The sequence below is a fragment of the Malurus melanocephalus genome, unplaced genomic scaffold, assembly GCF_030028575.1.
Source record: "Malurus melanocephalus ecotype Western Australia unplaced genomic scaffold, MMel_1.1 scaffold_78, whole genome shotgun sequence".
Lineage (NCBI taxonomy): Eukaryota > Metazoa > Chordata > Aves > Passeriformes > Maluridae > Malurus > Malurus melanocephalus.
In genome coordinates, this window is record NW_026623310.1 from 27417 (window position 1) to 53796 (window position 26380).

General features: G+C 37.7%; 1 protein-coding gene and 1 long non-coding RNA gene across 2 annotated transcripts; one reads left to right on the forward strand and one right to left on the reverse strand.

Moving 5' to 3' along the window:
* Positions 1-5183: 5183 nt before the first annotated feature.
* SUCLA2 (succinate-CoA ligase ADP-forming subunit beta) lies at positions 5184-26031 on the reverse strand. The gene is made up of 11 exons (XM_057367342.1): positions 25882-26031; positions 24323-24506; positions 15971-16070; positions 15612-15774; positions 12846-12974; positions 12294-12432; positions 10765-10926; positions 10541-10683; positions 8062-8182; positions 7658-7746; positions 5184-6597 (listed from the first exon to the last, which is right to left on the reverse strand). Exons 1-11 carry the CDS (start codon positions 25966-25968, stop codon positions 6523-6525), a joined length of 1392 nt encoding a protein of 463 aa, XP_057223325.1. The 5' UTR covers positions 25969-26031; the 3' UTR covers positions 5184-6522.
* On the forward strand, positions 25174-26190 carry LOC130574248 (uncharacterized). Its single transcript, XR_008965401.1, has 2 exons — positions 25174-25712; positions 25794-26190. It is a non-coding gene; the product is annotated as an uncharacterized LOC130574248 (long non-coding RNA).
* The last annotated feature ends 190 nt before the right edge of the window (positions 26191-26380 follow it).

Below are 26380 nucleotides of genomic sequence, written 5' to 3' on the forward strand. Positions count from 1 at the left end.
AAGATGCCAAGAACAGAAGCTGCTTTAAATCCATTTTCTTTGAAATGGATTTGCTCCAAGTGATTTCGTTTCAAGGACCCAGTCTGATTAGAGGTCATGGCTGCAATTCTCCTGGAGGAAAGGAAATGGCATGTGTCAGAGATAAACAGGTGTGATCTGCAGATACTGGTCATGGGGCTGCTCCAAACTGCAACAGACCTATCATGACAATAACAGGTTGAGGTCATGCCAGGGAGATCAGGAGGGCAAAGGGTACATTACTCTTGGGACAGTAATGAGGGCACCATTCAGTATCCCACAGTTGCATGTTTCATTAAATTTAGCTCTTTTTTTTTTTTTTTTTTTTTTTTTTTTTTAATTTAGCTCTTTTTTTTTTTTTTTTTCCTTATTACTCTTGCTTCTATTGAAAGGACAACACTGCAGCTCACTTACCTTTGGGACCATGGTAAATTAAAGGGAATATAAGGAAAACATTAGAAGTACACTTGCTATTTTCCTGAACAAGTTACATTATTAGTTCAGAGAAATGGGGAGAGCAGCTAGTAAATATTGAAAATTGCTMCTGGAGTTGCCAGCCAGGAAGCAGCTTTAGGCTTCCCATCATCAGCCAACTTTGCAAGGACCATGAATGCTGCTCACCTGCCCAGCCATAGCAGGTAGACCTAGCCAAGCCATGCAATCGGTTCACACCCCATACTTGGTATAACTCATTTTAGTGAAAAGATTTGATGTTGCCTCGTTCAGGAAAGATTGAAAGTGTACAAAAAGAACAGGAAAGAGCTCTCTTACTGCTAACTCATGGGACTGAGGACCCCCAAATCTGGCTTTGTCTTTTACATAAGATGCTACTTTCCAGTGAACAGAACTCCATTCTCTCTGCAGAACTTCCCAAGTGTTGAACACACTCAAAGCTACCAACAGCTCTGTCAGCCCACACCTTCTGTGAGCACTTAATTGGGTAACAAAGTTAGTTGTAGCAGACATAGAGTGCAAAATGATAAACTGTTCACAAATTCATATGTATTAATCTCAGCATGTTTATATATATATATGCATAGACACATGCATATACACACAAAGACACATAAAACAATGAAACTACTGGCATGTTCTCACACTTGGAATCTGTGTGAAGTATAAAAACAACAGTGAAAATACACACAGTAATTCCACATTATTTGCAGAGAAGTCCTTTATTCAGACTGTACTCACTAAGATCCCTTCTCATTTCCCTTGAAGTGTGGCAGATACTGGCCACCGTTGCAAAGAAAGAGACAGACTGGTGAAGATTTGAAATGGCAGCAGCAGAAGCTACAGCAGGCGAGAWACTACAGGAAACAGGAACATAGATAAGGCCCCCCCCCCCCTCAGCATTTTTGAACTTGGTTGCAGATGGAGACCAAACAAGACCATTAAAGCCCAGAGCATGATWCAAAGCTAGAAGGAAGTGAGAGTAGGGGAGGAAAAATCTAAACAAACAACAAATCCAAAACAAACCGAAAAATCAACACTGTGAACTTCTCCTAAGGAAACTGATTTAAAAGAAATGTTGGGAAGTCTAACACACAGTGCCTCAGGCTCTCTTCCTGCACTCTGAATTTCTGCTTTCCTAGAGCCAAAGAGCTAACTACTCCCTGTGAAACCAAAGACACCACCGTTCTGAAATAACCTGCCCTGCAGACAGAGCAGACTACAAGTCTTGATCAGGGAAAAACTATHCCCACTGCTGCGTATCTTTTGCTCACACACTTGCTCTGTCGCTTAGACAGCTGCAGAGTTCCTTGTATTTCAATGCATGACATGTGGAATCAGGTAAAAAACAAATAAACCCAAAAACTCTTTGTCAAAAATCAATTCTCAGCAAGTTCTGTCCTTTAGATCTTATTTTTGTGAGTAAAATTTTTTACTGGCCTCACAGCCATTACAACTGAGCAACTTTACTCCTCTGTTCCCTGTTTCTCATGGGGAAAAAAACATGATCACCTCAGCATTTCCTGCATATGGAAATGCTCAGTTGTAAATGGAAGAGGGGAAAAAGTCACAAACGAAGCAATAAAACTGTGTGGAGAGGCACTTCATTTGGTTCTTGCACTTTAACACATACATGAAGAAAATCTTTCACTACATTAGAACACTTGCTTAATTATGACATACCATATGTTACAAAGCTACTTATCCCAATCGTCTTTAAAAAATATAATTTGGTTTCCAGGGTGTTTCAGCTATTCACCAGAAATGAAAATAAATGTGTCTGATGTGCTAAAACTCACCTCAAGAATAGAAACTCCAGGGTGTAGCCACTGCCAGTTTTGAGTTGTTTTTGCCTCATTTGTGTCTGTCTCTGATAAACAATACCCCAAACCTCAAATCACTGCTGAACAGGAGAATGTATTTGGGAGGCATCACTACTTATCCAGATGTAACACCCTTCTGAGGCATCCCCTACTATATGAACATTTCAGCTGACCCTGGAGATGAGTCAGCCCCTGTCATGCAGAATGACAGTAACTGAATTATGCTGATATTTAGAGTTCATACTAAGTTTTTCAGTCAGAATGCACCAAAGCTGCCAACGTCTATCCAGACAGGCTGRAACAGCCAGACTTCAAATTGAATCTACTTCTCTTTCTTCTTCAGGTGTTTGATACTTTAACTGACAGGCAACTTGCGGGGAAGAAGAGACAGCTGATGTCTCCTCCCTCTTGGCCCAAGCCTCTGTTCACTAGGGAGGTCAAGCTGCACCTTTTGATCTTCCCTATTTGCTCTTACAAGATAAAAACAATACATCTTTCTGGAAACACCAGCCAGTACAGACATTTTCTTACACTGCAGCTTCCCTCGACTGGGATACAGCATATATTGAAGACACCAGCTGCAGCGATAGCCTCTGGCAAAGAGGTGAATCACACAGACTGAAACCAGGATTTAGAAGCAAGCCTTGGCACACTGAGGCAGAGGTTCCTCACTACAAAATAGCAGCAATTCACTACGTTCTGTCTACAGCCCTTGCACAGCTCAAAGGTGAGCTGCTGCTCCATGCACATCCTATATCGACTTTCTCCTTTGTATCAGCTTGACATTTGAATTTAGGTATTTTTATTTTTCAGTAGTGTACTCTTMGCTTGCAATTAAGACTCCATTTAATCTAGGGTTACTCTTTCATTGCACATGGTAAGAAGCTAGTGAGCTCCTTGAAGTTTAGCAGTTTCACTTCAATGAAATTGGACTCTTCCTCCTGGCAGCAGGCTTTTTTTTCAAAGTGTTAATATACAGGCCTTCCCCCTCATCAGATGCATTAGACCCAACAGTAGTTTGAAATACAGCTTTATTCCCAACTCCTCCAGAGCTTCATTTTTGATACTTTTCTTTCCAACTGTTCAACATTGGAATCTAGCATAAGAATTGTTTTAACCAAATTTGACTACATCCTCCAACAGTATCTATACTAATACTACTTAAAATCCTACTGTCTTTTTTTCCATGAAAGTCAACTACTTCACCAAAGTATCACAGTAAAAAGTGGATTAATGCATTAACGAGAAATTGGTGGAGYAGATAACACTTTAAAATGTTATACTTAATATTTTAGGAATTAATTTAATACTTAATATTTGAGAAGTAAGTTTGACCCTTTTCACCAGAGTTGTCTTCAAGCACATTGGCCACAAAGTGCCCTCCCTGAGTCCAACACTTGGGGTTGCTATGGAACATGTGAGCAGCTAATTTCTGAATTTCAAAATTGGTAGTGGTTAAACTACTCTTACAAAAAGTCATATGCTTTCATGGAATTTCAAAACAGTTACAAACCTCTGCACTGGTAACAACTGSATCAAAAGGCAGCAAGTCACACTAATAAACTATTGTCATTAAAATTCCTGCTCCTTTGAAGTTCTCATCTCTAAGAAGTTGTTTACACATTTTTCATGTTTTGATTACACTGTTAGGAATTTTGYTTCTGGCTGTAGAGACTAATTTTAGCAAGTCTCCATTCCTACACACCTTTTGATTATTAATATTGCAATACAATATGGGTTGTCTACAAGCTTTAATAGATTCAGATACTTCATCTTTGGGCCTTTAGATTTTCAACTACAGTCCAAATGAGTTAACATTCCTTGGTTGCAACATGCTTTGATTTAAGCAAAAAACATACACGCAATTAAAAGGTCCCATAGCACTCTTATACCTTAATTACAGCAACCTCCATATGCCTGTTTAGTTTCAAGATACTTAACACAAATCAATCACTAATACTGTTCATTCACCACATGAAATAACAAGAAAGCATGTTTCTAGACCCATCTTTGGAACAGTGCCATCCTGGTCACATTCCTCCCATGTCTCCCATCCTGTCAGTAACAGCATCCACAGCCCTTCACACACCACCGATTCCAAAGGGAAATTCCGTTTTGTCAAATTAGGTAGCGTCTGGATTATAAAGCCTTGCTGAAATAACTTTAACCAACTATCTTATAGTCTACAGACTATTTTAGCCTTAGAAGTGACTTGGTACATTCTGAACATCCCAGTCAGGAAATTCTATGCTGCCATCATCCTACCCCACACCCATTCTACAACCATTGTTAAAGGAATTCTACAGGCTTTAGAAATACTTTAATGGCAAAACGTTGCTTTGAGAAGCCTGCTACTTGTAAATACATTACTGAGCATGTCAGTATTTTACATTCCTCTCAAAGATGGACATGGCTTTGCCTTGGCTCCCTCTCCCCTACTCAAGTACATTTAACAATTCAAATAGTGTATAAGCAAATTCTGGATCAACAGCAGGATCTAGTTTTGCCTCCATTACACTACAGATTTGTGTGAAAAGACCAAAAGACCATTTCCGTTTAACACTAGCAGTTCACAAAGATTTCAAACTAAAAAAAAAAAAAAAAGGTAGAAGCAAACCCACAGGCTAAAAATTAATTATATTCTCTAAATCATTCAACGCTTAACAGATTTATTCAAACTAGTTATCTCTGCAATTCAAGGCTGCTCAATAAAAGCAATTCCAAGCATACCCACAAGCCCAATTTAGCATGCTGTATCAATAGCACACAGTATTCACTTGTGAGAGAACAACTGAGATCAAAAATAATACTCTTTAGATTCAGAGAGAGTTTAATTCCTGATTTTCTTTACTACTGCAAAAAAAAAAACAAAAAACCCTGAAATACACTATCCTAGCATATTTTTTCATTTAATACCCCGTTTCTTCATAACCATAATTGACTTTCCCACATTTCACATAATCCTTTAAAGTCGTTAGCTTGTAATTGTATGATTTCCCATTCTGAAATACCACCACAGAGGTGGTTTCATTATTTCCAGATAAAACTACACTATCATTAAYCATGAAAATAATATTTTATACAAAAAACCTACAAAATATGAACAAAAAATGAGTGCTGATTCAGAAACTAAACAGTAAATGGGTCACTATCCAAGTTCCAAGTTCAAGGTAATATGAAAATCAAGTAAGATGACAAAAATTAATGGTTATTTGTTAGTAGAAGTATTTCTCCAAAAAGCATCAATTTCCTGCACAATTGTTTGTGTAGAGATGAGTTACATTTTAGCAAGATGTTTCAGGCATGATATATGTCCATGCCTTTCAACAACAGTTCACATGGTTTTAATCACACAGTCCATTTCAGGGAAGAAAAAAATTAATGTTTGTGGCACTATAACCTTATTCCTAAAAAGGTTTTAGTTTGCTATCTTAAATTATGGCTTAATCCCTGACTCTATGCAATTTATCAAAAAGGTAACATATAAAAAAGACATTAGAAGTTTTGGGAGATATTTTATTAATGTACAATTTTATTAGCGATGTACAATAGACATTTTAATTCTCTATTTATCCTGTCTCTTTGAAGCTTGGTAAATGCTTGTTTGTATATAAAACTACACAATGCTTTTTTCGTGAGGACCAGAAATTGTGAAAATCTAAATGCTACAGTATATTTTGTAGTGATTTAACACGTTGTCCAGAAGAGTTACCAGCCAYCTCAGTGAAGGACCTCTAAAAATATTTCTGATCACGTTCAAATGCATCTGTTCATAAATAATGATTGGTTTGCTCATGTAAGTAAGTACAAATGTCTCCAACATAAAATACCGTTTCAATACATTTCTCCACATGGACAACTAGATAATCCAGTCATATTTATTTTTAAACAAGGCTAATACAAATTTACAAGTAAAGTAACTTAAAAATTTGTTCAGAATAATTGTGTTTCAACCAGAAGCTTTACTTTGGACAAAGCAGAAGTATATTGAAAGTGACATTCTGCAGCAGAAGCTGGAGGCTTGAGAATAACAACTAAGAAAGACTAAATTTCAGCAATACACACTTTTACAAGAATTCTGACCATTCTGAATGTTAATATTGAAGACCAGATGCTTCAGTTTCTGCGCCTGTCAATCATAACCTCCACACAAAAGAAAAATTAAAAATTTCCCACAGAACACAGTATTTCAGAGAACATGTTAGACACTGGCATGACATTTCCCAGATCAAATTGGCAGCTGAAATTTAACATCCACCTGAGCTTGTTTTGCTAAGCTTACTATTTCAGACAGCTTCACCACCTGAAAAACAGAAAATAAAGATTTAATTTGAAAACAATCCTAACTTGACTGAGCTGGATCAATCTTTTTAAACAAAGTGATACCAGGGAATCATCAATAATATACTAGAGAGGATTAGGAGTGGGATTATAATTTAGCTCCATACTTCTCAATCACTCATAAATGAAAGATAATCAAGTCTTCTAGAAAATATCTCAGAGAGTTAAAAAAAGTCTGCTTCTTGTTTTAAATTAAGTACCTTGATAAAATGCTAAAAGTTTTAAATTTTATGTGTCACCTTGTTTTTTTGGGAAGTGTTCATGTGGCCACTCACAAGAGATTCTATATAATTAGAAGCTATTTCCTCTCAGTTTTTGTTGTAAGCATTTCTGGATCTTATTTTGATACCTTAAGGAGCCTCATCTTCTCCTGCATAACAACTCTAAATCTCTCTGAATGCTTTCCTGCTTAGAATGAAATGCTAACTGAGTAAGTGGTTCTTAGATTTGTAAGTTTCCCCATGACTCAAAACCCATCCCATATCTTCTGATTTTTTGCTATACATTCCAGTACAACTTTCTTTTCCACAAACAAAGCAAAGCAACACACACACATCCACCCTCAAATCAGTGTATCTGAACATCTGAGTACATAATTATCTTATGAGGCAACATGATGATCAACTATAGTTTTAAATCATTCACTCTGTAATACAGTGGTCTATAAAAGGAAGCATTACACTGTATTTTGCTTGAAATTAATAAAGTTAAGCTCTTAGCCATTCCCCTGCCAAGGGGAGTGGCTGACCTAATCACTGATCTGATTTTGGTTTTTGGGTTTAATAGCTTCTGATTGCATAGCTGCTCCCCTGACAAACTATGTTGTTATTAACGTGTAAAATATTTGTTTCAGACAACTATGTAGTTATTAACATGTAAAATATTTGTTTCAGACACGGGTAACAACTGGCACTGGAATTTATCCTAAGCTACCTTTAGTTGACTGAATGGAGTTTTGACTTTTCAATACTCTGCAACAGATGCTATGTTCTGAAAAGAATATTCATAACCAGCTATCTTACCATTTTTGCAGCTTCATCCAAGTCATCACATGCAAGGATTTTGAGGCCACTAGCTGTTATTAAAGCTTTGGCATCATCAACTCGTGTACCTTAAGAAACAGATAAAATGCCACTCTTAATGAACAGGAGGGTATTACTACTACTTATACTACTACTACTAATAGTCTCATGTTTCTAGGAAGCGTGTTCCAGAAGTTAGTGAATAAATCTAGAAAACAACATTAGTAGTTAAAAAGCAGGAAGTCTCTTTTTATTAACTCACCAATTCTCACCACCTAAATTCAATGTTTGCTTTATTTCTCCGTTGACTTCAMCTCACAGGCAACTTGCTACACAATGCATAAGCTCAATAACACCTGTCAATCAGCCAGAAAGATATTCCAATATATATGAAGAATACTCACCTTGCAACCGTACCACAATAGGGATTTTTAGGTCCAAATCCTTTACTGCCATAACGATGCCTTGTGCTATAACATCGCATCTCATAATGCCGCCAAAAATATTTACCAGAATAGCCAGTACCTACAGAATTAATGACAATATTCACATTAAAAATGGCCAGAGGCACATCACATGAAAGCAGCACACAGCCTTCAGCCTAAGGATAATTCAAGCTCTTTAAGTCTATTACGGGACTCTGCAAAAGACAGAACATTTCTGTTCTAGAGAACATCGGCAACAAAAGTACAGTTCTACAAAGTGACATACAGCAGAGCAGTTACTTACAGAAACTAAATTTGTCAACTATTTATCTTTCAATTTCTAACAGTATTCCAGCAGAGATACCCCCCCACACCATGTATCTCCACGTACTGAAGAAGCTAAATGGCACAGGAAATTTAAAAACTCATACACAAGATGCTGTTCACCTGGTTTATTTAAAAGCTAGCATGCTTAGAGTTAAGCTACGTGAAATACATTTTATTCACATATTTATACGTTTATGTATATTTCTCTTGCAATTTTATTCAGGAGGATTAAGCTGGAAGTTAAGGGAAGTCTTTTTCCTACTCAAGTGGCGGAAAGGAAGAGTAAAAAGAACCACAGTCAGAGGTGAAAGATGAAACAAAGCAAGAGACAAAATGGGTAGACAGCCCTAGCACAACTTGACAGAACATTCCTGTGCAACTGCTTCATAAACAGCAATTTGGCTCCCATTACCTTGCAATTAGACTAGCTCATCTGTGTGATACTGTTCTTGCTCCAGATAATGGGCAACTTAGACTGGCACCCCAGAAGGCTATTTCAAACAATCCCTGAACTGAACTCCGAGCACAGTCCATGACACCAGTGGGCTGCACTGCTCTTTATGTTTCAGCACCAGAACTATTCCCATCGCCAGTCACTGTTTTTTGATATAACAGTGAGCAATTGAAAGAAGGCAGAAAGGAAAAGTTATATTAAGAAGTCTGTTTGGACACCCTCTGTGCATCAGCAGAGAATCTGCACTGCAAAAATTTGTTTTAAATCAGCAACCCTCAGATTCTTGTTTCTTCCCTCTGTAATTCAGGTCCTCTGTGGCTATGTCCCTCTCTGTTCCCTCAATTTGCTCTAAAAATGTGAAGAAAGAACAAATCTTTTGAGAAAGGGCTGATGGAGCTGGGGTTGTTCAGCCAGGAGAAAAGCAGGCTCAGGAGGGGATCTTACTGCTCTCTGCAATTGCCTGAAAGGATACAGCAAGGTGGGGCTCAGTCTCTCTGCCCAAGCAACGAGTGTAAGGCAATAGGAAATGGCTTCAAGTTGTACCAGGGCAGTTTTAAGATTGGATATTGGAAAAAAATTCATCCCCAAAAGGGTTGCCGATCATTGGCCCAGGCTGCTCAGGGAAGTGGTTGAGTCACCAACCCTGAAGGTATTGAAAAGACTTGTAGACATGGTGCCTAGGGACACGATTTAGTGCAGGACTGGGAATTGTTAGATTTATGGCTGGTTTCAATTTTAAAGGTCTCATTCTTTGAGACCGATTCAATGATTCTACAACACTCTTGGAGGGTGTTACAGACCCTGCATTTGATCATAAGTCTTTCCAATTAGAAAGAGACTAAACTCCTCTGGAACATCACTCACTATTTGTTTCTGGCCCTTTCCAAAGACGAGAAAGAGGTACACAAAATTCTGGTGCAAAAATAGGATACCATCAGCAGGTCTCAGAAGTCATCCCCACCTTTTACAGTTATCCCTTTTTTAATAATTTTCTTTTGTTTTTAAAAAGTCTCAAATGGCCAAGTTCCCACTGGGATAAGCATTTTTATGTAGACCTTCAGCCCAGTCCTCACATTACTTTTGTGAAAAGCTCTTCCTCTAGTTTCAACCAATTTATTATTTTAATATTATTCAAGCATTCCTGATAAACGTTTAATACGATAAACATTAATGTCCTTCCAAACCTCTTACAAAGTTATTTTATCTTATATTACATACAATCAGTATCTTAGAAACCTGTTTGCGCACAGCATAGCAAAAATTCATATCTACAACTCTATGCACAACACAGATCAAGCTGCAAAACAGGTCCAAAAGGAGAAAAAAAGTGGAAACCCATCTGAATACTGCTTTCTGTTCAAACAGCAGACAGTGGGAGTTTCTGATTCCAGGATTTCTGGAAAGATTCAACTATAGCTGAAACTTCAACCAGAAGACGCAAAACTGTCTACTCAGCACACAGCCAAGAAACCTATTTAAAAAGGTAAAAAAAAAATCAATAGATTTTCAGTCCTCCTTCATCTGCACCAAGATTAAGCTAAGATTTCCATCTTCTATCTTTCTACTTCTGTGCTTATAAGAATATGTTTTCTGGAGAACATGCACTAAGCGTTGTCTTCCAAAACACAGCCTGTTTTACCACTGTGTAGGACCTTGATATGCCAATTCTCCCCTCACCTTTTTATCAGAGGTAATAAGCTTAAAGGCTTCTGTCACTTGCTGCACTGTAGCACCACCACCAACATCAAGGAAGTTTGCTGGAGTTCCGCCGTGAAGTTTAATTATATCCATTGTGGCCATAGCTAAACCAGCACCATTGACTATATAAGAATAAAGATAACATTTAGGAATTCAGTTCATAAATCAATCAGATCATTCAAAATTCATTAAATAGTACACACCTAAGCAGCCTATGTTTCCATCCAATCCTATATAGTTGAGATCTGCTTTTGCAGCATCCTTGTCTCTTTCGTCTTCCTGTGTCCAATCTTGCATATCAAAGATCTTCTTCTGACGATAGGCTGAATTGCTGTCGAAGTTTATCTTTGCATCCATACACATCACTGAAAGAGAAAAAAAACACCACTACTAACCATCATTTATTATTAGAATAACAACTTAACTGCTACACGAATGTTAAGTCAAACTTGGCAGCTAGATTAATGCAGTCCAAACACAAAGTTTTGCTAAAAAGATACACTTAGCACTGCCAATAAATACAAGGTTCTTTCCAGTTTCCCCATGTAATCAGTTATGCATAAAAAGGGAAGATAGCTATYTATTGAGAAACTCTAAACCCAAAAGTGCTTACAACAAGTTGTTTGATAAATCTGGGCAAATTATGCTTTCTCACATTACACTGCAGCATGGAAAAGAGCAGGGGGGATACACCACCACAAGCAATTAATGTAAAATCATTCCCTACAGAAGGTGTCTGGTTTGAGGTTTTTCAATCCATCTTAGTTTTTGCTTTTAGAATAAATATATATAATGTGTGTGCAGGAATGTAAGTACATAGAAACACCATGAAAAAGTGTCTGAGTCGGAAGAATGAGTGTCAGGAAAAAACACACGGAAGTAAACTCAGATTTAGCAAGGGGAAAACCTACAGTATTCTTTACATAAGAATTAAGTTTCTGTCTGTACAAAAGTATCACTTCATTCCTATCCCTCAGTGCAAATGATATAAAAATGACAAGACAAAAGAAACAGATGGGAGAGACTGTTCTACACTGATCGTTTAAACACTATTAAAAAAAAMCACAAAAAAACCATCCCATTAACAGTGTAACAATAGTTACACACTTTGATGAAAGAATTACATTCATGTTTAAATTTCAAACTGTTTTATCTGAGTTCAAGTACAAATACTKTCTACTGCCTTCTTTTATGTAGAGGGGAATTGGCTGTGATTGAACATTAAATAACTATTCTGCAATTGGATATACTAAAAACCTGATAAACATCAAGATATTACTTAAACTCCAACAGCTTTTTAATATATCACACTCTATCAGTTATTCTAATGCCTGAGTCGTAAAGGCAGGAAATTTCTAGAAGGTGCWACTATTCTGGCTACCTCTACAGTACCAATTTTAGATACATGAGATGACTCAAGTTTCAGTTCACGAATTTTGAAAAAAACTGATTTCCAGGAATGCCTTATCCTGGGTAGATGTGCTCTTTATTAAAAAAATTTAAAAGTAAAAAGCAAGTTACGTAAACTTAAGACCCTACTTAGCAATTAAGAGCAGATTTCTACTATATTTAGATTCTCAAATTTATATGCTTTACTAAATTCATTTTTCAATATACCATGTTAATACTAACTCCTCTTGCTGTATACAGCTGAAGTTTTAGCAGCACAAAGCAACCAAGATCTACAAAAATGTTAAGATGTTACATGAAGAGTATGAATATGAAACATTACCAACTCCTGATGCATCTTCCACCATAGGATTAATTTCTATCATGGTAGCATCATATTTCAGAAAAAGATTATATAATTTGATCATATTTTCAGCTGCTTCATCCACCAGATTAGGAGGAAATCCCATTTTCTGGGCAAGCTGAAAGTAAAAGAATGGTTATTGGTTAGCTCTTGTTAGGGGTGCCTCAATTCAGCTATTATTTCAGAGTCAATTGAATTTGTAGATGTAGAACTGCCCTGTCTACCTGGGAGGAAAAAAAGTAACTCTTAGGCTTGAACAGATTGTTTTCAATACAGAACACTGCACTTATCCTAAAAAAGAGCTAATAAAAGTGTATCACGATATGCCTTTACACAGCTGTATAAAAGACAGATTAAGTACTGCCATGCAATYGAATTTACTTTGACTTACTTGAAAATATTTAAATATCTAGTAAAAACCTGTTTCAAACAAGGTTTTAAGACAACAGGTTGAATGCACATACTCTTTACAAAAAGTAGAAGCAACCCTCCCATCCTCAGTAATGTGTACTTTCCCACATTAATGATTACCCTAACAGCTTGCTCCTTCTTTATGCCTTCTACTATATCAATGGGTTCCTTAATTATTGCCTCAGGATTCTCTGCAGCAACATCTTCAATATTAACACCCCCCTGAGAGCTGCCTATCAGCACAGGACCCTAGAAAAAAAACGGAAGAAAACAAGTGTAAGTAATTTTATACAATACTATTGAAACTTGTTCTTCCCACAAGATACTTCACAGCAATAAAACCTTTTTTGTTGGATTTTTTTTTTTTAATTTGGGCATTTTTCCTGTACGCTCTGAAGAGAGTGCTATTATCTACTCAATACATCCATACAAAATCTTTTAATAATACTTTCCAAATATTAAGGGGTTTGTTAGGCCCACTCTTAACAAAGAAAAGTTTCCTTTACAAAGCAGCAGCAAAGCAATTAACACAGACATACTAGTTTTTAACTCTGATAGAAAGATTCAACTTCATAATCCCACAAATTTTATTTTTTAGGTTGTCATTAGAAAAAGAATCACCTTCTCACCTCCACCTTCTCTATTTATCCTACAAAAAATCAAATAATTTATTTATTAGTTTCTCCAAGGACAAATGGAGGTCTGCAGAACTTACTGATAAATTACTGCAAACCATACCCATTCAGTAGGATCACAACATGCACGAACTACAGCCTTCACAGAAAGTAAGTCATAGCAAAACAAAACAGCACTCAATTATTCCTTAATAAAAGAAAATAAGAAATCAGAATGGATAGCATTTGCAGCTGAGGTTGTTTTTTATTTAAAAAAAAGCTGTCTAAATCTCAACAAAAACAGCAAGGACTCACTACTATGGAACATAAAAATCTCTCCTCCAGTCCACAGTAAAGACATGATCTCCTCAATCAATCTTCCCTTACCACCACGCATGCATGGATTATGACCATGGGTGTACTATTGCAGCACTTCCTATCAACAGAATTCTAAAGATTAAACAGACTTATAACTGTTGACAACTAATTATAGAAAACGTGATCCTGGTACAGAAAACATGCTTGATAACCACACCACTCCCCTCCCATTACCATCCTTCCAAATGGAAATATATAGCTGGCAAATCATCCTGCATGTAGCAGCAAGGTTCAACTCAATGAACATTTCTGGATATTCTTATCTTGAACTGTCAGTAAGCTACAAACTGATCATAAAATAACTCATGGTTCTATAGAATCGACTAAAGTGAACAGTTTTGCTTAAAACACAAACCCCTGCTGGTGAGTAGTATCCAAGTCATAAAGTTTCAGTTTCAGCTGACTACTTTAGTCATTCTTCCCCTCCTCAAAGGAAGCGGCTTGCAACAACATCAGGAATAAACACTGTGTGCTATTCAAACTTCACACTTCCTTCTTTTGAAAGGCATTTCCTCACCCTAAGCATCCTATACAAGTTACAGTAATTACAAGCACATCTACAAACATGACTTACAAAGTCAGCAGTAAAAACAAAGCACTACCCTATCAATAGACAACAACCCAACCAGTAAGCTCAATTTATGCAAATAAGATTTATTTTTATAAAAGAGCAAAAATAAGTCATGAAACACGGTTCCCTTCTTTATCTAATTTGCTTAAATCAGTTACAGTAAATTTTATTTCCATAAGCATCCTTGCTTATTCCTTACATAATTTTCAGTCTTTACAGCACTTTAATGCCACCTTGTGGTGCATATGGTAACATTAGACTGTTCCCTCTCTATTACAGCACACATCACAATGGAGCTGCCCAAGTCACATAATTCAACACAGCTGATACTTTCTCATAAAAAAAAAACTAGCAAGGAAGAAAAAGGAAAAATACATTGTTTAATTCCTAATACTGCTACCAAAAAAAAAATAGTTTCTCATTACTCCATAAAATACTATTTTGTGCCAAAGATACTCCTCTAATTCCCAAAACCAGTACCACTGCAAACTCCTAAGCACATGAACAGATCAAACCCAGTTTTTCTGAGCTTCAGAAAATAAAGTTCCAAGATCTATTTTACCCTGGCTTCATTAAAGTTATTTAGCAATTCACATTCTATGTTCCAAATAGAATCCCCATCTGTCAGAAAACACTGACACATTTCAGGAACCACATTCGAATTGTACCCTAAAAAACTACATACCCACACATACAGTCCGTACATGCAGAGAAGACTGGCTTTCATTTTCCTGAAAGCTCTGAAGACAGACCTCTAGGCCAAAATCTTCTTACCCATTCCTGAAGTGTATTAGCATAAGAAAGCTACCAGTACTTTCAAAATCAAGGGACACACCAGTACACTTCTAGGAACCTTCACACATCGGAGAAAAAGGATGTTCAATTTATGCAGGGCCATTTGCTCTTCCACAATGTTTTTATTTATCTTGTTTCTGACACTCAAAAATAGAGTGTACATGCTCACATGCACACACATAGCTGTATTTTTAAACTAAATTGCATATCTGGTAGGCAAATGCAAATTAAAGCCAAAATGGAAATCACTCCCTTATTCTATCCATCTCCCCTTTGCCCATGTGATTGAACTTCAGCTGAGGCTACCAATACTCATTTATTATTCTGTAAATTTAAGCTGCAGCATTACATTTACAAACCATTAAAAAAAAGGCAATCTTATAGTCAGATACACTAGAAAACAAAAATTAGCTTGTATGCTTCTGATTTTCAAAAACAAGTGAACAGTAAACAGTTTTGTTCATTTTTTTAAAAAAAATTCAGTTCTAACAAATTAATTAGCTGACTTCTATATCTAATATTACTCACTTGAAAAGACCTTTCCATTGTTATTGCAAAATAGTATTCTCTCCTGGGATATCTGCGCTCACAGATAAATACTTGATTGCATATCCTGCCCTTCTCTCCTGTCTGCTTGGTAAACAACTTCTTTCCAATCATTTGGGAGGAGATATCTTTTGCTTCTTCTGGACTAGAATAAAAGAAGCTCAGAATGTGACCAAGAAACTGCTATAAAAACAGAAGTACCATTAAAACAGTCTTATCTAATTTTTGTAATTTTAAGGTTAATAATTAAAACACTGGTTTTAAAGAAAGCAATAGGTTCAATCCATAATGTGAAACGTTGAAGTTTTTCCATTTGGTTGGATAACTTAGAAAGAACTTACGAAAAAACTATTTTGACTCCTCCTTTGAGGCCACCTTCAAATGTTCCTTTTCCTCTACCACCAGCTAAAACCTGCGCTTTTACCACAAGATCCTTTGAACCTAGAATGAAAGAAAACACAAAAATTTGTCATCTGTGATTGCTAAAACAAATTGCTACAGGTGAAATAACAAAGGTTGGTTTAATTTTATCCCCCCTTCTCCACGCCCACCATTCAAAACACAAACATGTGAATCGAAAACTATATAGTAACTCACACAGATTATTCAAAAAATCTCAAATAATCCACAAATTGCAGCTTTAGGCTGCTCTCTGAACAAACCTTGGTGAGTCAGTATCTAAAAACGCTGGTGTTCTSATACATCTTTAACACATGTTGGAATCACAGATTATTAAGCACCCAGTATGAAATAGTTGAGAGCTCACAGATAATTAACAAGATGAAACAGAGTATCTGACACACCATAATGCAAGACAACTTCAAATATCCTGTTTCTGTAACCACTATCTTCCCAGCAATGATAGAGCAGTAACTATAGCACTCACCCAAGTCAGCTTGCCAGGTCCACTCTGGCTTCCATCCAGCAGAGCACTAATGCATAAGCTTGAGTGCATTGCAGAAGTCAGAGGCCTAAACAAACACTATTTTTCCCAGAGCAGGCAAAGTAACTGTTTAAAAGTCCTTTACAAAAATTCTTCTAAGTAGGGAAGACTGGGCATTTGGGTTTAAAAAGTAAAGCATGAGAATATAATGAAAATTAACAGGGCTATTTTGATTTGTGACTGAAAGACAATAAAGCAAAGAAAAAGAGTTCATCAAGTAATTTAGGGTGATAAGGGAGAAAACCTGAAGTGTTCAGTTATTATTCAAGTTCACTTACAGAGAGTACAGACAGCAGCTAGACTGCAAGATGTTAAGAATTGCCCCACACACATTTGCTCAACACATCCCCTCTTTTCTCATGCCACCATTAGCTGAGCCACTGATCTTTCCAAGCAAAAAAAGAACTTGCTGCTCCCTTGGTTGTTAAAAGGGAACCATGGAAATGCCTACGAAAAATTATAGCACTCATGCAAAACTAGCCACCTACACATACCAATGAAGGTTATGATGGACAGTAACGTCATGTTGATTCCTACTTTGACCTGTGTCCTGCGTGGATAGGTGAAACCAAACTTGAACAGTATCACAAGCTAGAGTAGCAATAAACAGAACAATCAAGTTACTCCTCCCAATCAGCAATTTGCGGATTTTACCTGTTGAATGTCTACCTAACAACAGACCTCTGAATTCACACATGATTTTAAAGTTCTTTTGCATAAGAAGCACCAAGATTATAAACACACAAGTATATGGTGATCTACTACAGTCTGTAATTCTAATATTTCATTTGGTTCCTGAAGATAATTATTTTTTACAGGCAATCAAGTTAATAGACTTTATAGAAGTCACACAAGACAACCCTTAAGCAATTACTTCAAGTACAAAGCTTGTTTTCCATCTCCTACACTAAGAAAGAAGATAAAAAGCTGCTACTACAGAGAACTTTTCAGAAAAGCCATGAAGTTCACCCATAGGCACCTTGTTTGCAGCAATTATTCCTCCTAGCAACAAACACCAGAATTTGAACAAGTCAAAACAAGAACCCAACTAAAGCTCTGGTAAGATCTCAGCTGGAACATCATATTTAGCTCTGGGCATAAAAGTAAATTGGTTACTAAGATGACCACTGCAATTAACACATTCCCTTACAAGAAATTACCCTAGCACACCCTTAAATCTATCAACGGAAAAGAAAGCAAGAACATCATTACGGTCTTCAGCCATACCTGTGATGGACAGAGCAAGAACACACAATTACATGTACATCGCTCATTCTGGTTTCTCCTATACACCAGCCAAGACCAAATGCCATCTACCAAGGGAAGTCAGTTTTAAAAAGGTGCAAGAAAAACAGACCCTTCTTTACACAAAATATAAGGAAGCCTGCCAGGAGAGATGAAGAAAGAAAAAAAGAGCCAAAAGGAACTGGGCAGAGATATTCTCTCTGATATTCTTAAGACAACAAATATGAATGCTGAAGGGAAATGAGGGGTAATGTAGAAAATAGGCAGGCTAACAATTAACCTAAATAGTATGTTCTTTTGTTCTTAAGCAGACTAGTGGGCTAAATGCACTACAGCCCTGATCCTGGAAGAGATTTCTTGAAAATGTTATGCATTACTATATTTTGTCAACATACAGACATCCAAAAGAGCATAARAAAACAACTTTTAATTTTTCATAATCAGTTTTGGCCATAATATCATTGGACTAACCCTTATGCAACAACTGACTCATTAAATGAACAGATTACTAATTATCTGTAAATTGTTTTCCTCTAGCATGGCAAACTAGCTGCTTGATTGCATAAGCAAGTTCAAGGTTTATTTCACCAGCTATGCTTACAAGCAATCAAGCTGCACAGACATACTTGAAACAAAATTTAAGACAGTATGTCCCAAGAAAACCATAAGTTGACCCATCATGCAGGAAGTTTATTGTTCAATAAACATTTTTTCCCATAGCTCCTATCTAAAATTGCTCTAAAACTGCAGGACAGAAGTGTTTGGTCACACACCATATCTGCATAGTTCCAGTTTCAGCAGTGTCATACAATCTGAAACAACAAAGAACTGCTGATAGTAACCCAAGAAAAAAAAATTGTAAACCAGCAGCTACCATAGTCTTCTACTCAGTATCAACAGCTGTGCCCTTGTTTTTTTTTTTTTTTTTTTTGCTTACATGGCTTTGAAAGACTGCAAGGCTTGTGCTGCAATGAAAAATAGACGCATCTGCCTAGAGTACATACCCACACAAAGTTTATGCCAGCAAAGACACCACTACAGAAGTCCCATCCTGCCTCCAACCTTCAGCTTTCCACTCCAGCCTGATTTCTTGTGCCAGTAGAAGCATTTGCATTATCATGCCTTGAAGCATATCAGAACAGTGATTCCATGAAGCCAAAAGCTCATCCAGCAGACAGTGCTTCTGCAGACTCTTGCACCATGAGACAAACACATGCACACAGGAATTTCAGTGAGCAGGACTTCAGCTTTCAGCAGTAGCAACAAACTGTAAAGCCTTAACACAGGGCACTAGAACACCAGCAGAGCTACTGGGCAAGCAAGCTACAGGCCAGTGAACAGATCTCAGAACAAGCATTTGGTACACATCACATTTCAATGTTAATGGCAGTCAGCCCTAAAAGCACATGTAAGTAAAATAGCCTGAAAAAGTCAGGAAATGCTTGGAAAATTAAAAGTAGATATCCCAGAGAGAACAGGTGTCTGAAATCAGAATACTGACTTACAAAAACAGGACAACAAAAATCTATACACTAATAACTACATGTTTCACCTTTACCAATCATTTATTACTAAACAGAGAAAGAGTTATACAGTCAGTAAACAAAACAATCTTCACTTCTATCAACACTAATATTTATTTACTGGAAGGAATAATTTCTGATTCTATAACCTAAGCTTTCAAACTGGGAGAAAGATCAACGCATGCAGGCAAGCAGAAAGACATCCATGTAAAACACAATCTCCTAATAAGATTATTAAGAGGCAAGAAGGGTCACTGTTCCACTGTATCTCTGAAGTTTCCTGCGCAAGTGGAAAGTCCAATGCTTACAGCAGATAAGCCTCAGTAAAATGCTCTGCTTTACAAGTTTCCATTCTGACTTTTGTCAWATCACATTAATTTCCATTTCTCTGCCCAATACTAACTGTAGCAGGAGTACTGCTTTCCACATATTATAGACACCTTCAGAACAGCCATGTAAGCCTAATCTATTCTGACAAGACAGACAACAGTAAAAGGCAGTGACAGGTTAGCAACACAAGTGTCAATCAAGTTTTCAACTAGCATTCAATTGCAAACTTATCCTGGGAGAGACAGGGACTTGTAACTTTTGCCTCAGTCCGTATTTCTTGTACCAGAAAAAGTAGCCACCGTTTATAAGATAAGCTAATTTCTTCTTGTTGCATGGATACAATAAAAACTAAGTTTAAACAATATAGGTGTATTTACTGGCATTAGGAAAACATGGGTTTGTAACTAACGACAGAGATGTCAACATAAATARTATGCTGACCCTAATTCTGTCAACAGAACAGAGAATCTCTTCAGAGTACACTGTCTGCATTTCATTACTAAGTATAGTGACCAGAAATTTTAATTTCAAAATTACATTTCTCAGCATTTGAAGCTTTTTAGTGTTAGAAGACTTATTGCATGCAAATCAAAAGTACAATTACTGAAATAATTGTTTGCCAGAAATCATCATACCTTCACTGAAAGGACATACCAGTTAGGGGACTGAATAAGACTTTTTGCTATAATAAAGTATTCTGTACACAAGTATATGCTGATATTAATCAACTTCATCAAGTTCATCATCAGCTCACAAGATAGGTGTGGTTTTGGCAACAGCTTAAGTCAAGCAATTAAAATACAGAGGTCAAAATCTGAATGTGCTGGTTAGACAAGTTTATTTTAATTAATGAATTACCATCAAGAATATGTTTTGATATTTTAATTTCAAAGGAATTAAGTGCTACAGAAGAAAGTGAAGGCTGAAGCAAAATAAAAGATTAAGATGCCAAAAAAACAAAAATTTGCCAGAATGTAAGTAAATGTTTGGTTCCAAAACTATGCTGATTACCTAGATATTTTGACCAGGTAAGTAGGAACATAACTGCATGATTTTTTTACCACCTGTGGGATTTCTGCTTAAGTTTGACGCCTTAGATCACCATCCATGTCCTAGAGCAACTGAATAAAGGCTCTGGAGTGTCAGACAACCTAAAATACATCAGGTAACATAGGCTGATAATTGACCAACAAAGAAAACTGATAATGGCAAAACCACCAAAAAAATGCTGCAAACCGAAGTATGACAAACATGAGTTTTCACTATGACACAGAATAGAAAACCCTAAAATCTTAAATCAGACAGCTAAGGAGGGTGTGGCACACACTAAGGAAAAAATCATCCCAGCTTTTTGCCACAGTGTCTGGAATACCTCTTTTGAAGAGCTAATAAAGAAAAAACAGCACTTAACCTAAGAAAATAATTGCACATATTGTACTAAACTCTGATTTCTGATTAAATAAGGCCTGAAATCAAAACTTCTACTTATAAATGTACCCAGGTTTATACATTATTTTTTAAAAGTTTTCTTTTTAACAGATACAGGTTGTATGTTTAAGTATCAGATGGAAAAATAAATAATACTGAAAAGTACTTAAAAGGTTTTAGTCACATTGAAAACCATTTAAAAGGCCTGAAAAAACCATCYATTAATCACAGAACTGTCAACAGGAATACAGCCAAACCAATTACTGCAGTTATTCTGCAGAAAACATAACCAAAACACTCTTTAGAAACCACACMGACATGAAGCTGCACTAGACCTCTTAAACCGCAACAGCAAAAGTAGCAGACTTGATTTCATGAGCTTTCAGTCTCCTTTCAAGAACTCTGATGTAGAAAAGTGAAATGCTTTGCACTCAGTCTCTCAGCACCTCCTATTTTGTACAGCTTTATATTCACTAAAATCTGACAGTCTGCCATGTACATAAAGCTGCAGGATTCACAACCTCAAAACCCAACAAAACCACCAGAACACAAAAGCTGCTTGAAGATATTAATGTCTTAAAAAGTTTTATTCTCAAATCATCACGAATAGATATATACGCTATTAAAAAACCCCACACTTTGCTACAAGTATACAATACATGACTGCTTTGCACACACCTGTTACCAGAGGAAGGTGTTAGGAAGCATCAAAACTTGAGTTTCAACAATACACAGCACCTATGGAAGTGTATAATAACAAACAGCAATGTTCTTCATTTCAAATAGTGTGTTCTGCTGAGCTATCTGCTATCACACTGATCAAGTATCTGTTCACTAAATAGTCTTCAGGTTCATTAGTCATGTCCTTGATACAAAACATATCAGCTTCTCAATCAGCACTGGCACACACAGCTAAGAGCAAACCATAAACTTGAAGGCAATCAACTCTCTTATCAACACTATGGAACAGAATTTAATCAGCTCAATTTTTTCAAAATTTAAGCAAGATGCTCACGTAACACTGATTTAGCTACAGSCACAGCTAAACTATGATCATCTCTGTTAATGAGAAGTTTACATTTGATGTAAATTGCGATAAAAAGTTACCCATTTCCAAGTGAAGTATTTGCAAAAGGGAAGAAATACAATGCCAAACTCAACCTTTAGTCAGTAATCTGCTGTGAAAATTTACCAGGAACATGTGGATCAGCACTAGGGAAACTGAGCAAAGAGTATTACCAACTGTCATTGTAAGCATTGGATAAAACAGTTTCACATATAAAAAGAAACAAAAAATAATTTCATACCTACTGGCAACTCCTCCTATACAACAAAAAAAAAACAATGAGCATGTGGTCCAAAAATGAGAATTTTTTCATTCTGATAGATTTGTTTGGTTTGTGTTTTGATTTTTTTTAAGTACTAAATGAATACTAACAGGTAAATGCCTACAAAAAAAAAGAAATCCAAAACACTGGAGCAAAGAATAATGTCACCACTCAGAATGAGCTCTGAACATAGTTGAGCAATGCCTCAAAAGCTCAAGCTCCTTCAGCGTGTGTTGTCATTTTGGGAAATTTTCCCTTCCTCATCTCAAGTACCAAAGAAGGCCAATAGCATTGAACACACACTAACTTCAACAAAGTATTTGGCTGACAACCAGAAGCCCTGAATTCCTTCACTAAAGGATGCCAACTCATACACTTCACAACTTTAGATCAACAGTCTTCAGATCCCCAAGAAATTACCCAGAATCCCATACTCCCATACAGATGAGAGGCATACCTATGACGTCAAGGGGATGACACGGAGCTATAAACCAGCAGCCAAACATACCCACACTGCTGCAGGAGCCCTCTCAGAACAAGAACGAAACAAGCGAACCCTGACCTACAGGTTTCCAAGTTATTGATTAAAGAGCCATAGACAAAGGTTCTTTCATTTTCCTCCAGCAATATCTGTGCAGATATTAAAGCAGAGCAAAGAGGCCTGATTTGGGAAGTTTTAATCATGCTACAAGCTTGCCCTTAACAGAAAGGAAGGTTGTGAAATTTCCACCATTCTCAGAAGTACTTCAGCAATTCCCTTTCACATTAATGAAATTATTATAATTTTGTATCATATAGTCTCTAACAGAAACAAGATAAAGAGGGTAGGCAAACAACACCTGAATTTCTGGGACATCATGTCTGAAGGAAAARCAGCTTTTCAATTCTTTTCTGCATTACTAAGAAACATAACTTGCTCTACATGAAAAATTATCTTTTCTTTTCAGCTCTCATTTCTCACATTAAATCTATACATGAAACTGAAATGAATCCAACAAAACCTATAACTTCAGGAAGGACTACAAATGTATCCATCTGGAAGTGAATAGAGATTTGARTATTTGCATAGAAGAGAGGAATACAACAACCAGTGTCGTTCACCAAAACTGTGTGACAAGCCTGCTATGTTTTTCCAGGGAAGAAAAAAAAAATCCTAAACTTTAAACTAAGAAAAAACCTCAAACAAATTAACCAACCAATCAAAAAACCCCACCTATTAATGCCTTACACAATAGAAGCTGACATCCATATTAAATCCAAGTAACACCAAAAAAATTTACTAGGACAGATAATAGGTATAGAGGTCAATTGGCAGTCAAGCACAAATTTAAATCTCAATYCTAAATCAAGTATTTAAACATCAGGCAAATGAGATAGGATACTTTTTCATCAAAAAGCCAGGAATTCTGCATATAACTACAAGCTATCAAAAAACTCCCCTCCTGCATGAAGTAGCTGTGTTTTGCCAGAAAAGCACACTCACAAAGAAAAGGATTTTACTCATCTTTTGTAGCCTAAAGTATGTTCTGCATCTTCTGTCTACATGAGATCCTGACACCACCACTGGAGCTCTTCACATGAGACTACCTCTAACTTTGCCATAAGTAGAGAGAAATCCAGGATTTGCACAGAGTAGAGTATTACTCATCTCAAAGAAGTTTAAGTAGTTAAATTAGTCTAAGCAAATACCTGACTAATTTATACTGACCTAATTATACCTGACCTAATTTATACCTGACTATTCCTTCTTAACAAGAAAGTTGCTTCACAGAGAATGCTCTCTTAAAAAGGAGGTATATTCAGAATTCCAAGCAATGTCTTACCAAGAAAGACAGAAAAAACAGCTACATCTTGTATCAATCCCATGCCTATTTGCMTATGTTCTTTTTAATATACCTATTTCTTTTGCTATTTTGTAAGCTTCATCTGGCGTATTGGCAACCACTCCATGTGGAACAGAAATGCCAGCCTCCTTCAACAGTCCCATGCTCAGGTATTCATGGAGTGATAGCCTCCTCTGTTGCTGTTGTTGCACCTGGAACCCATGCTTATTGAGTATTCCTGGACTTCCAGCAAGTACCTGAAGAATAAAAAGGAAAAAAAAAGAAAATGACTGTTGTGAAAAACTGCCCTCTTTGTTTAGGTTAAAAGAAGCCTACATATTAAACAAGTATACTTTAGCGTACCAATGCCAACACCTGAACACTTAATCCTACTCTTCCACATCAGTCATTCATATCAGGTTTGGTATTTGATTTTGTGAGGTTTTATTGGGCAGGGGCAAAGAGCTGGTGAAGCTGCTAGCACTGACAAGGACTGGCAGGGTTAAAAATCCCGTCAGTTAAATCCCTAGTTAGCATTTAAGAACTTTGACAAAATATCTGTAAGGAAAAGAAACTCAATGAATTTTGTAAGCATTCTGTAACACAAAAATTAACAACTGGAAAACAAAAATATTTGCTGCATTTTTTGTATTTCACTATATGCAAACAAGACCTTATTTTTATATACACACAAAACAGAAAACCTACTGAATTTAGCTAATCYATTAACATAGACGAGCATCAAAAGATTAATGGTGAATATAACGACAAAAGAAACATAGATACTAAAAAAATAAATTAAAGTTTGTTTTGTATGTACCATTGACACAAGTACTGCAAAAATCACCCTGTATTAGGAAGTTTTGAACAAGCTGTATCTTTAAGGTTTCATTTCACTTCAAATAAAGGAAGCAAGCAGACGACACGTGAGCTTTACTACAGCATTCCAAGCTAGCAAATCGACAGGGCCTATGCAGCCTCCAAAGGATTCCTTCTCCAAGCAGGAGGCCCTTTCCTTGGCACGACCCCAAGGGGAGAGGCGCTGAGTGACCGGTCGGCCACGGGAGGCTGCGTGTAACACGAGAGGGGCACTCACCGCGACCTTTCCCGGTACGCGGCAGAAGGAGAAAGTCGCAGCGAGCGTCACACACCGTGTCACACACTGCAGCCTCCCGAGCGTCTTCGTGTCACCGCTTCACAGGGCTGCGCAGCCAAAAACAAGTCCGCACCCCCGAATGGCATTCACAGGAAGCAAGGGTTGAGGCTGGCGAGGTGCGAGCTGGAAGAAGAATTTAACTGGCACAGCCCGACCCCTCCTAGGAGCAAGGTGACGGCGGAGATGGAAACACTGGGATTTCCAAGCAAGACAGGGGAGGAGAGAGCTGAAAAGGAGGGGAAAGGGAACCACGCCGGGAAGACTTGTCACAAGCAAGAACAGCAGCTGCGGGGGCCGTAGGCCAAAGGTGAGCACAGAGCTGCCAGCCCCACCACAGGGCAGGGCATGACGGCGGAGGGAGTGGGATGACGGACGCTCCTCTCGCCAGCACTCCGCAGGGAGCGACCGCGACCCCAGCCGGCCCGGCCGTGCCTCAGCCCCAACCCAGCCTGCCCCCGCTCCCGAGCGGTCGCTACCTTCCCCGCAGCAGAACCCAGCGAGGCGCGGAGACCGCTACCCCTCAGCCCGGCCGACACCCGGCTGCAGATCATGGAGGCCGCCATGGCCGAACCCCTTCGCCCTCGGGTGCCCCTGCCAGAGCGCACGCGCCGCTCCCGAGGACGCGGGGCGGGGCGGGGCAGGAAGCGCCTCGCGCGGCCCCGCCCCCGCCGTGATGCCCGCCCGGCGCCGGGGTGGGCCGGCCGTGAACGACTCCGCCCGGTGTCTCCGGTATTGATCCGTTTTACGTTCAATAAACGTTGTTTTTTTCTTGCAAAGATCCTAAATACGGTTGTAGTCCATCCACATCTTTCCGATCACGTCGGCTTCGGCTGTCACCGCCTGTGACAAACGGGAGGAGAGGGGCACAGTTCCCTTTTGCCACTCTCACACTCCCTGTTGAGCTTCAGAATGGAAAAATTTTAGCTGYTATCACTCTGAGAATGATTTTTTGTCTCGCATTTCAGGGTGTTTTCA

Excerpts from the sequence above, each read along its gene's own strand:
- SUCLA2 (XM_057367342.1), bottom strand. The coding sequence starts at position 25,968 with ATGGCGGCCTCCATGATCTGCAGCCGGGTGTCGGCCGGGCTGAGGGGT. Across the intron at positions 12,433-12,845 it reads AGAAGGAGCAAGCTGTTAGG|CTTGCCCAGAAAATGGGATT; the intron begins GTAATCATTAAT and ends TTTTACTTTCAG. Across the intron at positions 10,927-12,293 it reads GGAAGATGCATCAGGAGTTG|TGATGTGTATGGATGCAAAG; the intron begins GTAATGTTTCAT and ends TTTCTCTTTCAG.